Source organism: Euleptes europaea, chromosome 11 (genome assembly GCF_029931775.1).
Source record: "Euleptes europaea isolate rEulEur1 chromosome 11, rEulEur1.hap1, whole genome shotgun sequence".
Taxonomy (NCBI): domain Eukaryota; kingdom Metazoa; phylum Chordata; class Lepidosauria; order Squamata; family Sphaerodactylidae; genus Euleptes; species Euleptes europaea.
In genome coordinates, this window is record NC_079322.1 from 57,512,102 (window position 1) to 57,524,862 (window position 12,761).

Here is a 12,761-nt window from a genome sequence, read left to right on the forward strand (position 1 = left end):
GGGAGAAAAAGCCATACAGAGATAGAGCAGCTGCAATTTTCATTTCTTCACGCTGCAATTTAACCTACCACCATAACCTGACATTTTAAGAAGTCAATGGACTTAGAAGGGTATAACTCTGATTAGGACTGCACAATAAATACCCTAAACAGGTAGAAATGTTTGCATAATTAAAAACTATAGAGCTGAATAGTCTGTGACTAATAACTTCCAAAAAGACTGAATACTGATTCATATATACATGCCTCATCACTCAGTACTTTCTGACTTGCAGAAAACTAAGAGAATTTTCCTCACTGAGTAGAACTCAATAGATACTCTCATATATTTGAGCTTTGATAGAAATTTTACATATGTAAGTCATGGGGTAGGGCTGTGGCTCAGTTTGCAGAGCATCTGCTTGGCATGCTGAAGGTCCCAGGTTCAATCCCTGGCATCTCCAGTTAAAGGGACTAGAGCAGGGGTGAGGAACGTCAGGGCCGGGGGCCATTTAAGGCCCACGAAATCATTTGGTCTGGCCCTTCATGGGTCTTGGCAGATCTCTGGCTCAGAAGGATCTAAGACTGGTGATCCGCCGCCTCCCGTGGAAAGGAATAGCCTCTATTCAAGGCAGATGTGAGTTTGTTTTGCCAAGAAAAGGAACCTTTTTTCCCCCTTGCAGAAGCGTCATTAGCTATGGAGCTGCTAGGACAGCCCAAGAAACCCTTTCCCACCTGGGCCATGGAGAAACGTATTCCCTCTGTACTACAAGAGGGCCGGGGGCAGAAGTGGCGACAATAGAGGGGTTAAAGGGGGCAGGGCCAGAATGCGCGGGGAGGGGGAGTTCTTAGCCAGTGTGTCCTCATTTCATCCCTGCAGGCAGAGGTAGCAGGAGCTGGCTGTAGAATTCGGCCCCAACCATGCGGAGCAGGAGCAACTCCGGCGTGCAGGTGGTGCAACAGACCATCCTGTGCCACCAGGTGGGCGAGTGTGCCACTGGTTGGATGCCTGCCTGTTTGCCCGCGCCAGGGGGACGTCATCTGGGGCAGTTGCCTGCTTGGGGCTTGGTCAGCTAATTTTAAAGCTGATAATTTTGTATGGCCCGCGAATGATGTTATAAATATCCAAATGGCCCTTGGTGGAAAAAAGGTTCCCCACCCCTGGACTAGAGGCAGGTAGGTGATGTGAAAGACCGCTGCCTGAGACCCTGGAGAGCCGCTGTTGGTCTGAGTAGACAATACTGACTTTGATGGACCAAGGATCTGATCCAATATAAGGCAGCTTCATGTGTTCATTCTTTGATATTATATGAATTAATTTCCCCCCAAGTCTTTCCTTGTTTCACTTTCAGGGAAGGCAGGAAAAGGTAGTATTAAACCAGTTCAAGAGTGTTCTTCTTTTGCCATCAAGTCACAGCCAACATTTTTTGCTATCAAGTCGCAGCCCCATAGGGCAGGGTTCCCCCAAAACTTTTTGAGCCAGGGAGCATCTTTGGGGACCCCTGCCATAGGGTTTTCAAGGCAAGAGACCTCAGAGGTGGATTGCAATTGCCTGCCTCTGCACAGCAACCCTGGACTTCCTTCGTGGTCTCCCATCCAAGTACCAACCAGGTCAGACCCTACTTAGTTTCTGAGATCTGATGAGATGGGGCTAGCCTGGACTATCCAGGTCAGGGCCTGTTCTTCTCGCATTACAAGAAATAAGTCAATAAATATTTCAAAATCATTTGTAAGGTGCCTGGTTTTCAACCACAAAAAAATTAACCCCCATACACCAAAAACTGCAAACAAACACAATTAAGCATAGCTGCCTCTCTGGAATATGATTACAACAAACCAACAGTGCAGTGCCATCCTCTGCAGAGGTAGAATCATAGAGTTGGAAGGGACCACCAGGGTTATCTAGTCCAACCCCCTGCACAATGCAGGAAATTCACAACTACCTCCCACACACACACACACACACACGGTGACCCCTACTCCATGCCCAGAAGATGGCCAAGATGCCCTCCCTCTCATGATCTCAAAGAGGTCATAGAATCAGCATTGCTGACAGATGGCCATCTAACCTTAGAAGATACACCCTTCTAAGTGCACTGAACGGGCTTAGAGAGTACAACACTGATTAGGATGGCACCGTTAAGGGTCCTGTAATATCTTAAAGAGTAAAAATATACTCTGGCACAAGCTTTTGTGAGCCAGCGATTCTATGGAAAAGCATATGCCAAAGCCACCATATATATTTTTTAGGCTTTAAAAGTGCCACTGGACTCTTTGTAGCTTAAACTATTCACAGCTTCCCGAAGTATTACAGCAAGTTATTTACGGCACTTAAAGAGAGTTGAGCATTTTGACGAAGAGTCTCACCAAGTTCCAAGTCAAAAATATCAAAGGGGTCAAACATTAGCTCTTAATTTTTGCATCTAGCAGGTGCATATAATTTGGAGTGCATTTTATAATAACTTAGATGTCAAACTCACCTGGAACTGCTAGAAAACGCACCACAAATTATTTGAATTGCTTCCAGGCCCAAAACAAGGCCAGGCTCTCAATAGCGGCGACTTCTCAGAGAGCCTATCTAAAGCCTTGGAAACATTTCCACATTTCTCTTGTGCTTTCTCAATGATATCTGTTCATTTACTGACTCATTTGGATACAACATTAAAACTTATATATCACATGTCTTTCGACAACATTGTTCAGCAACTGCGGAGTACCCAACTGAACACGCCGGCAAACAGTTCCTCTAGAATGCACTTAGTACCCACAACTTTGCAAAAGATATATATATATATCCCATCCATTCCATCCACGATAATAGAAGAAGAGGAGGAGGAGGAGGAAGAGGAAAAGAGGAAGAAGAGGAAGAGGAAGAAGAGGAAGAAACAACAACAATAACAACAACTTACTTGGAAGCGTTTCCAGTTCAGCTCTCACCTGGGCTTCTTCCTTCTCCTTCATTTTTGTTTCTTTATATTCTGTATACAGTTTTCTGGCTTCCTTTAAGAAAATGTTGCAAAAATATTAGCATCTCAAAGCAGCTGCTGCAGTGGTGCCCCTTTACACTTTAATTTTTAACCCCAGATATTAATCACTTAAGGGGAAAGTGATTCCTGTGCTAATTAATCCAACATTTAAATAGTGAAATTTATTATACATAAAAAAAAAACAGCTATTGTTCTCTACAACATACGCAACAGGATACTACTACAGAATTGTTGTTTTAGAGACTAAGCAACGTGCTCTTAACTCTCGCAACTAAAACGTTAACAAAATGAAATATTTGCTCCCTACAGATTTGAGATGCAGGTTTACCATGCTGGCTTTCTGCAGTGTTCTGTTGTATTTTATTAGTGGCCCCCAAAGCACTGATTACTTAATTGCTTTGCTTTTGTGAAGCTAAATACAGATCTCTGAAGATAGCAGCAAAACCTGAGCTGACAACCTGCTGTTGTGAAGCACTCACCACATTTTGGACTAGGGTTGCCAACCTCCAGGTATTTGGATGAAGATCTCCTGGGATTACAACTGATCTCCAGGCAACAGAGATCAGTTCACCTGGAGAAAATGGGCACTTTGGAAGGTGGACTCTATGGCATTATACCCCATTGAAGCCTCTCCCCTCCCCAAACTCCACCCCCCCCCAGGCTTCACCTCCAAAATCTCCAGGCATTTCCCATCCCAGAGCTGGCAACCCTATTTTGGACGTACTGATCTTCCTCCCCTGATCAATCTCCGAGGAAACTGATTCTTCCTGCGTTGGAATAGAATGACATATGCTGTGGCTGGCCCTATGGACAATCAGGAAGCTTCTTCTCAAGTTTAAACAAAATGGTTTTGTTTGTTTTCTTGGGGGGTGGGGAAATATTGAATGAATGACCATAAAAAGAACTGGGGGGGGGTGTCTAAATTGAAGATGCGGCCTGAGGTATAGTGGGAGAAGTATTCAGTAATTATATGTGCACCATTAGAGGAGGAGGAGAGTGGGGGCAAACAGAAGCAGCATTTACCTCACAGGAAAAAAAGAGTACCTATTCTAGTCACAGGTACATCTGTACACATCCTTGCATTACAAGGCAACACGAAGGGCAAAGCAATGACCAAGTTAATTGAAACTAGCATGGCCACAAGATAACCCATGTGAAAATTGGCATTTTTGCAACAGAGTTTGAAATATGGGACCACCCTACAATAAAGATAGTGCAGGACAAAAGCTTCATGAAGTCTCCCACAACATTTACAACAGACTGGTCTAATGTCTTTGATCCTGCTGTATGTGAATGCACAGGGGAAGGCAGCAAGTTAGAGCTTTTCATTCGTTCCATGGTGCTACACCGCATACCATCTTTCCCCAACAAAAACTATCACCAGCACAAAAGCACTTAGAACCAACTCCAACATAACATTTTGCATCGCAGGAGTGAGAAAAAGTGTGCTGTTGGAATGGGGCATCTGGGACATTTATGAAAAGAAGTTCAATACAAACCTGAACTGTAAACCATGCTTATGTTTCCATGTAAAACTACTCTTAAAGCTACACCACCTGAATGCAAACTGCTATTGGACCCAGCTTATAATTATCATACCTGACAAACCTAATTAGCCAATCTGAAGGAGTGGTTAGAGTAGTGCTTCCCAAACTGTTTTGGGCCACCACTCCCTTGGTTCCGTAAAAACATTCCCCATTGCCCCCTAACCTACCCTATAAAAAGAGTTACTCAGACTAGCAGTTTGCATGACACGTTAAGGAAGGTAAGAACACTAATATTCAAAATAGTAACAATTAAGTGCATTTATTCAAAATGCAATTAAAACTTTTTAGTTAAATTTATTCAGCAAAATTTATGAACTTGACCCAGTGATACCAGCTTTTCGAAGTCTGATAGTTATTTACCAAGAATCTTAAGATACCAAATTTAGTAACCACATCACTTTTCAGTAAATTTTTAATGCAATGGATGAGCTTGATGAAGTGATAAAGAGTTTCCCAATGTCTGGTTTAAAGTCTCTTAGCAAGAGGTCTAAATCACCATTTTAGTAATCTGGAGTCAATTTCTTTGCTTGGAGAGAATTTGGATGACCACACTAAACCAAGCTCCACTAAAAAAACCAATAGTTTCAACAAGATTTCCGCAATCGTAAATAAGTGAACGTGGTCTAAGGGGCAGACCTCCAGTGCTCCCGCACCTTGCCTCTAGGTAATCCCCCCCACTCCCAGGGGGCGGTATCACCCACTTTGAGAAACACTGGGTTAGAGTGTCAGACTAGGATCTGGGAGATCTACCACAGAAGTTTGCTGACCTTGGGCCAGCTGCACACACTCAGCCTAACCTACCTTACCGGGTTGTTGTGAAGATAAAATGGAGGAGAGGAAAACAATGTAGCCGCTGTGGGTGTCCAGTGGGGAACTCAAATAAATTTTATGGCAATATGCAGAGTGAATGATGGGGTCACAAAGTAAGAAAGAAACTTTTCCACTGCAAATGGAGATTCCCCCTCCCCCGCTTGCTATGTTCTCAACTGGTACTTCCTACTGTACTTCTTGTCCACTATAGAATATTTTAATCATATAAAGTCAACACAATATACTCCTCCAGGAAGATGGTGTATATGCTCCAAGCTTGAGTGGATTAACAGTGCATTCCTAAGGAGAGTTATTCCAGTCTAGGCCCATTGAGATGAATGGGCTTTCACTGGAGTAACTCTCCTTAGGAACGCACTGTGTCTTGCAACATACAGCATGATTCAAAAAAAGCTTTAAATTAATACAGACACGTAACTATTTAAAATTAAGGTATTCTTGTTATGCCGTTCAAAACTTAAGTGGGTAAAAGCATGGGTTCTCTTTTTATATATATGCAGCTTTCCAACTTGAAATTATCAAATTATTTAATTCTTATGCATAACACAGCTTGACTGTTGCGGGCTGTATTTTGCTATTAGTAAATCTCCAAACATGATTGCTTACCATTTACACTGAATTTTGGAGATTACATCAAATGCACGGAACTGATAGGCCATGGATGCGTCTGCTGTGGTTTCAACCTGCATGCAGTCAATCAGCATTTAACTTTAACCCCTTTGACACTGAAAGCCAATATTTGATGCTAAATTCTGGAACAGAATTTATTATTGCTTATGCGACCTCCAGAGATCAAGCACCAAGGGGTACCTGTCAATCTCTCTAGTGTGTCATTCATGGAACAATTGGAACAGAGGCTCAGGCGAAAGACAACAGAAAAGAGGGGGAGAGCAAAGAAAATTATAAGCAGTAGTCAGGCAAAGGTAGACTAATAATTTATACACTAAGAATGGGAATGACCACTGCCCATAAATAAACAAAAAAAAACTCAACAGATCCCAGTGCTAATCACTGGACAATGGAATAGTTATAAAGAAAAAACTTCACATAAACAGATAAGCAGGAATTTGTGGTGGGAGGAAAGAACTGTATTTTTTGTAAAACTGTTAATTTAGTATCAAAACTCCCATCATGTGCTCTGCTTTCATTGCTTTATACTACTGAAGTCTTTCTCCCTTTGTGTCAATAAGGAAAAGATGGTTTTACATATATAGTTACTTCATTATTGTGTACAGGCACATATATACATGCACGCATGCACCCCCAAGGCAAGATTTGATTTTGTAAGCTGATATAACAGAGTGACTATGAGACTGAGCTGGGAGCCAGGAGGACAGACTCACTAAGATGGCTTTAGGCAATCAACTCTCTCTCTCTCTCAGCCTCCCTCCCATGTCTGCAATATGAGGATAACAATGATAATGGTCTACCTTACAAGGCTGTTAAGGATTATTGGGACAACCTGTGCAAAGTAATCTGCACAGAAAGTACTACATAAATGCTTCATCAGTATTTATTATTATCCTTTATATAATAAAAATAATTGTGTGCTGTCGTCACAACTGACTTATGACAACTCCAGGTCAATGGAGTTTCCAAGGCCAGAGATGAACAGAGGTGGCTTGCCTTCCTCTGAATAGCAACCCCAGTATTCTCTGGTGGACTCTCACCCAAGTACTAACTGTCGCTATCCCTGCTTAGGCTTCCAAACTCTGATGAGATTGGGTTAGTCTAGGCTATTAAGCAGCTAGCTTCCTATTATAATGGTCCCAAGCAATACCATATGCTATAGTTTTGGTCCTATATTTAAAAATCATTAGAACAATTTGACAGGAGAACACAGAAGTTACATATAGTTTAGCAAATATTCTCCCCGATTCTCCTGCTATCTCCTGTGTCTGTTTCATTCTACCACCAGTTCCCTAGGATGGCCAGTTTCTATACTGTTAGGGCCACTCTGTTCTCCAGCAAATTCTGAGGACTGTTAAGCATATTTTGTTGAACTATCTGAGCCATATTTAATCTATTGCAAAGAAAGGTGGGCAAAATTGCTGTAGATACATAGGTATACTATGGAGTCTGAACACCCATGAACATTGGCCTTACCTAATGGAATGGGCCTCCCAGTTACAGAGCTCATGGATTCAGTCAAGATATTACACATAAGACTGAAAGACAGAGATACAATCTGAGAAGTATGAAATAACTCCTCCCTATTTTTTTAAAAAAAAAAACTCTGTTCATTTACTTTTTGGGGGAAATGTTTTACCACACCTTGATTAATATTTGGTAGCTACCAGGAACCAAACAGAATTGTTTTGGGGGAGCTGAGTAGAGTCCACAGTTGTCTACTCTTCCCCTACAAACTATCCAAGCCTCAAACAATACTAGCCCCAAATAATACCAGCCTCCTCCCAAAGGAGTAACCCTTATCTCTTCTTCCTTGCCAATTCAGGGACAGACACTAGAATTCTAGTAGAGAGTTGCAATTCTTTAGCAATCCTCTCAGTTTAGATGGATGCAAAAAATTGTTTAACAGTAAACCTCAGAATGCCAAGTACTGCAGGGTAGCAATAAGTGAAGGATTTGGCTTCTTGGGCCAGCGTGGTGTAGTGGTTAAAAGCAGTGGTTTGGAGCGGAAGACTCTAACCTGGAGAACCAGATTTGATTCCCCACTCCTCCACATGAGCGGCGGACACTAATCTGGTGAACTGGGATGGTTTTCCCCCTTCTACACATGAAGCCTGCTGGGTGACATTGGGCTAGTCACAGTTCTCTCAGAGCTCTCTCAGCCTCACCTACCTCACAGGGTGTCTGTTGTGGGGAGGGGAAGGTGATTGTAAGATGGTCTGATTCTTCCTTAAGTGGTAGATAAAGTCAGCATATAAAAACCAACTCTTCTTATTTGCCCCCAGCGTTGGCCTTCCACCACAAATGGTTGGCTGCAATGGGACGCAGAATGCTGGACTACACGGACAATTGGTCTGATCTGGTAAGGCTCTTTTTATGCTCTTGCCTTGCTATTTAGTCAAAAAATCATTTTCCATTCATCTCACACCACAATGTGAGGAAATGTAGATATAAACAAACAAGCAAAAAAGATGGATTGTGTTGAGAAAGAAGCAGCAGAGTGTTTCTGTACAAAACTAGCCTTTTTGAGATTAACTCAAAATCTGTTCCAAATCTTTAACTGGACTGGGCTTTAAAAACTGTGCATGTGGAGACAAGTATCTCTTGAATTATGTTTTTCCCCCCAGGTAATCACAGCAGTGTGAAGAAATCAGAATACCTATACATCATTGACTTGAGTGGTATCCAAGCTAACAAGGCAGAAAGAATAATTAACACCTCATGATGTTTATGAAAATCTGACGGTGTTTAACAGAGAACTTTCATCAGTTAACACAATGTCTGTTTTAAAAAGTCCTCAATTCCAGGTGGAAACTACTCTAGGAGTCACAATATATGTCACAGTGCTAAATTACATACAGTTCAAAAAGAATGAACTGGCTTCTAGTATACTATCCACCAGAGAATTAATCTGCACTGGCCCCTGTTAAATGAATAAGAGTTATGCAAGAGCACAACAACTATGCTCCTCTGGTACCCTCACTCATTTGGGTGGTACACGTGCCAAAGTACCTTGTGGATATTTATTACAATTTTTCACTGGACCTCACTGCAGAAAGTCTACAGGTAATGGAAGAGCTTCATTTCTAAAGCGTATCATTTCTGTAGAAACCAAGCAGCAATCTTCCTGTTTCATTGCTGCAGAAACCTAATAAAAGATGCATAACCGAACGGCTCCTGAATCCAGAGATTTGATGGGAAATGAATACAAGTTTGCATTTTGCAAATAAGGGAGACAGGCAAGTGCAAAATTGTTATTTGGTAAATAAAGATCTCTTCTATACATTCAGGGGGAGAGATAGACTGCCCAACAAAAACTCAAATCCAAAAGCAATCATCTGAAAAACGATAATCCTTGCTTGTAAGTCAGACTCTATTGCTTGTTTTATACATAAGCAGTAGCAAAGAGCATCTCTTAACCAGATAGAGATAGTTTAAAAGCCATAAATAACTAGCAGTTAAATGCTTCTCAATTCATATTATTTTTATTTTCCTTTTCTTGGATAATTCCAATTTTGGCTCACCAAGCTTTCTAACAGGCTTTCAACTTGCTCTAAATCGGTTTTATTCAGAAATGTGCCCCACTGAAGTTAATGGGCTTTACTTAGAAGTAAGTGCAGCCTGAGACTGCTGTTTACTATGCAAAATATTCCAAAAATGAATTCATCATGAATTTGTAGAACAGTGCTATTGTTGAATCGTTTTCATACCAATTCTTGTACAGCGAGAGAGAGATAATTCATTTATTTATTTAGCCATAGGCAGTTACAAAATATCCTTGCATATGTACAAAAAGCTTAAAAATGGATAAATTGCATCAATATACATTGCCTGGATAAAAAACTATTTCATACAGAATCTCTACCAATTCTTGTAAAGAAGCTTACATCGACCATTACCCAACCCACCAATTTTCTAATTACATCAAAACAGATTTGTTTTTGCCGAATTTTCACTCTCCCTTCAACAAACAAGATGAAGGATGATCTGCAGATACTCAGAGCATGTATCTGTTTAAAAAATAAGCTAGCATTTTTTGATTCAATGCAAATCAATGCCAATCACTCACAAACAATTCTAATTTCATAAGACGAGCGGTGTTTTCCTCTCTCCTAGCCACCATACCACAGAACTATTCACTCCTATTTATGTTATGATTTTTGCCTATCGCGTCCACAGACCAGTTTACAACACTTGATAAAATATATATTAGTCCTCACTGCTGAGTGAATATTTCAGTCCCCCCTCCCAGCATGAGAGGGCCTGAAAATGTCCTGAGGGCCGTGCTGAGAGAAGCCAGGTGCTGTTCTGCCTTTGACGGTACAGTGGCAGTCTCTTGGATGGCAGGCTCTCTAGCCCCTTCTCCCCCACCCCCAGCATAAGAGATCCTGAGTGACCTGAGGGCCAAGATTAGCTTTTCTATTTTCAGGAAACATGTTTGACTAGTCCAAACTGTTTAGGACAGCTTGATATTTTATGACTGCACTGGTACTTTAAATGTGGATACGACGCACTCCCCCCCCCGCCCCGCCCTTTCAACCGCTTCTATATCCCACTCACTCAGCCCGGCCGAATATGCTGAGGGAAAAGCGTTGGCCTGAGTATATTTGTGAGGAGATTATTTTCCTTCTCCTCCAGTCCCACACCAGTATTTACCTCAGAGAGAAATAGGACACAAGAGGCTTTTTAACTTAAACAGACAAAACAGGGAAGTTTATTCAACAGAACTCACAGAGATTGGTTTTCAAGGAAAAGGCAGAAATTGGAGGGGAAACTCAAAGTCAGGTTTATCTACATAAGATTACGCCAGAGATAGCTTAGATGTTTTCTTCACTCAAGTTCCTTCAGTTCTTAGTTTCACGCTTACTCAGATTCAGACTCTCAGACTCTGTCCCCAGCCTCGCTCTCTCTGACTACCCCACCTCAGTGGCTGTAATCCTCCACACCTCCCTGCTACCGGAATAGCTCTACCGCAGAGACTAATTCCCCTTTGTGACCTGAGAATGGGCCCTCTCTAACCCAATTCTCACTTCTGTCACTACCACAGGTTGTGTGTCTCAATAGCTTTGGCTCTAACAGAACCCCTCAGGTTCACAGAGTACAGTCTGGCTTCCACTCAGTCTCGCTACCAAGCTTCCAATCTATCACAGCCCCCTCTGGCTGGTCCCAAGCTTCGACTACTTTCACAGCCTTCTACCCAGGCTGGGTCCCAAGCTTCGAATGCTTTCTGTCTCTCAGAGCTCAGGGTGTCAGCTCTCTGGCTCCGCGCACTCTTGGTCTGTCAGCTCTTGCTGCAGATTAACGCCTTATCCGTCACAGCGAAGCATTAAGGTCAAGGAGCCCCCCTTCCCAAAACAAATAAATCTCATTTGAAATGTGGTGTTGGAGGAGAGCAGTACAGATACCGTGGATAGCCAAAAAGACGAATAAGCGGGTTCCGGATCAAATCAAGCCTGAACTCTCCCTAGAAGCTAAAATGACTAAACTGAGGCTATAGTACTTTAGGCACATTATAAGACAAGAGTCAATAGAAAAGACAATAATTCTAGGGAAAGTTGAAGGCAGAAGTAAAAGAGGAAGACCCAACATGAGATGGGTTGACTCTATAAAGAAAGCCACAGCCCTTAGTTTGTAAGACCTTAGCAAGGCTGTTAACAACAGGGTGTTTGGGAAGACATTAATTCATAGGGTCACCATAAGTTGGAAGCAACTTGACAGCATTTAACACACTCACACACACACACAAATCTTTAGATTGCCTCCTTTTGCTTCCTCAGAGACTGTTGCAACAGCAGAACAAGTAGTGGAAGAACAATCAAGAAGATTCTTTTTTAGAAAAACTGGTAAGGGTACATTAAGTGACAGGGATCCCAAGGCTACACTGTCAGTGGCAAGATTTATTTCAGTCCTTATATCCCTCAAACATTAGATTTACGCTGCTCAAGATCAATGGATCAAGGAGCTTCTAAGGGATAAAGGAAAAGAAAGGGTACTTCTCATCATGCACCAGAACTCAGAACTGTATCAGTCTCTAAACATTAGATCCAGTCCATAATGTATAAACCAATGTTCTCCTTGGATGGGTTAGCTGTAACCTTCTCCCTACTGGCTTGGGTCACTTGCTTGAGTCACATGAAGCTGCCTTGTGCTAAGCCAGACCACAGGTCCATCTAGGCCAGTATTTTCTGAGGCCTCCACGGTTTCACATCACCTCATCCTTTCGACTAGAGCAGCGGTTTCCAACCTTTTTTTGACCAGGGACCACTAGGACTTTTTTGTTCGGTGCAGGGACCCCAAGGTTCAAAATAAAAATTCCGAGAATTTGAAAATAAACTTTAATCATAACTGTTAGTTAAACATTAAACTTAGAATAATATTTGAATATATATATATTTATAATAGAGAACTTTTAATTGAAAATATTAATTTATTATGGGTTTATAACTTTGTTTCACGGACCTTAATTTAGTTCTCGCGGACCCCTGGTTGGGAACCAGTGGACTAGAGATTCCAGGAACTGCACCTGGAACCTTCTGCACGCAAACCAACTCCTCTTCCACTAAGCCATGGCCCCCCACCCAAGCCATCTGGACTGTTTTACTAAACCTCTGAAACAGTGGGTGTTACCTACAAGGTTGTCTCCTACAGCACGCCATTCATATTATTGTTGATCAGTAATTTCACACACATGTGATACAGGTCAGTCAAACCATACATTACATAGCTTGGTGCTGCAGAAAGCCCATTCACATGCTGTATGCCTGCATCTGTACTTCCGGGGGGCACCGCTC

General features: G+C 42.0%; 1 protein-coding gene across 1 annotated transcript in view; it reads right to left on the reverse strand.

Moving 5' to 3' along the window:
* DNAJC1 (DnaJ heat shock protein family (Hsp40) member C1) overlaps positions 1 to 12,761 on the reverse strand; it is a 105,833-nt gene that overhangs the window by 47,610 nt on the left and 45,462 nt on the right. Inside the window, exon 7 of the mRNA XM_056857351.1 lies at positions 2,888 to 2,978. Coding sequence (XP_056713329.1) covers positions 2,888 to 2,978 — 91 coding nt within the window. The remainder of the gene's footprint in view (positions 1 to 2,887; positions 2,979 to 12,761) is intronic.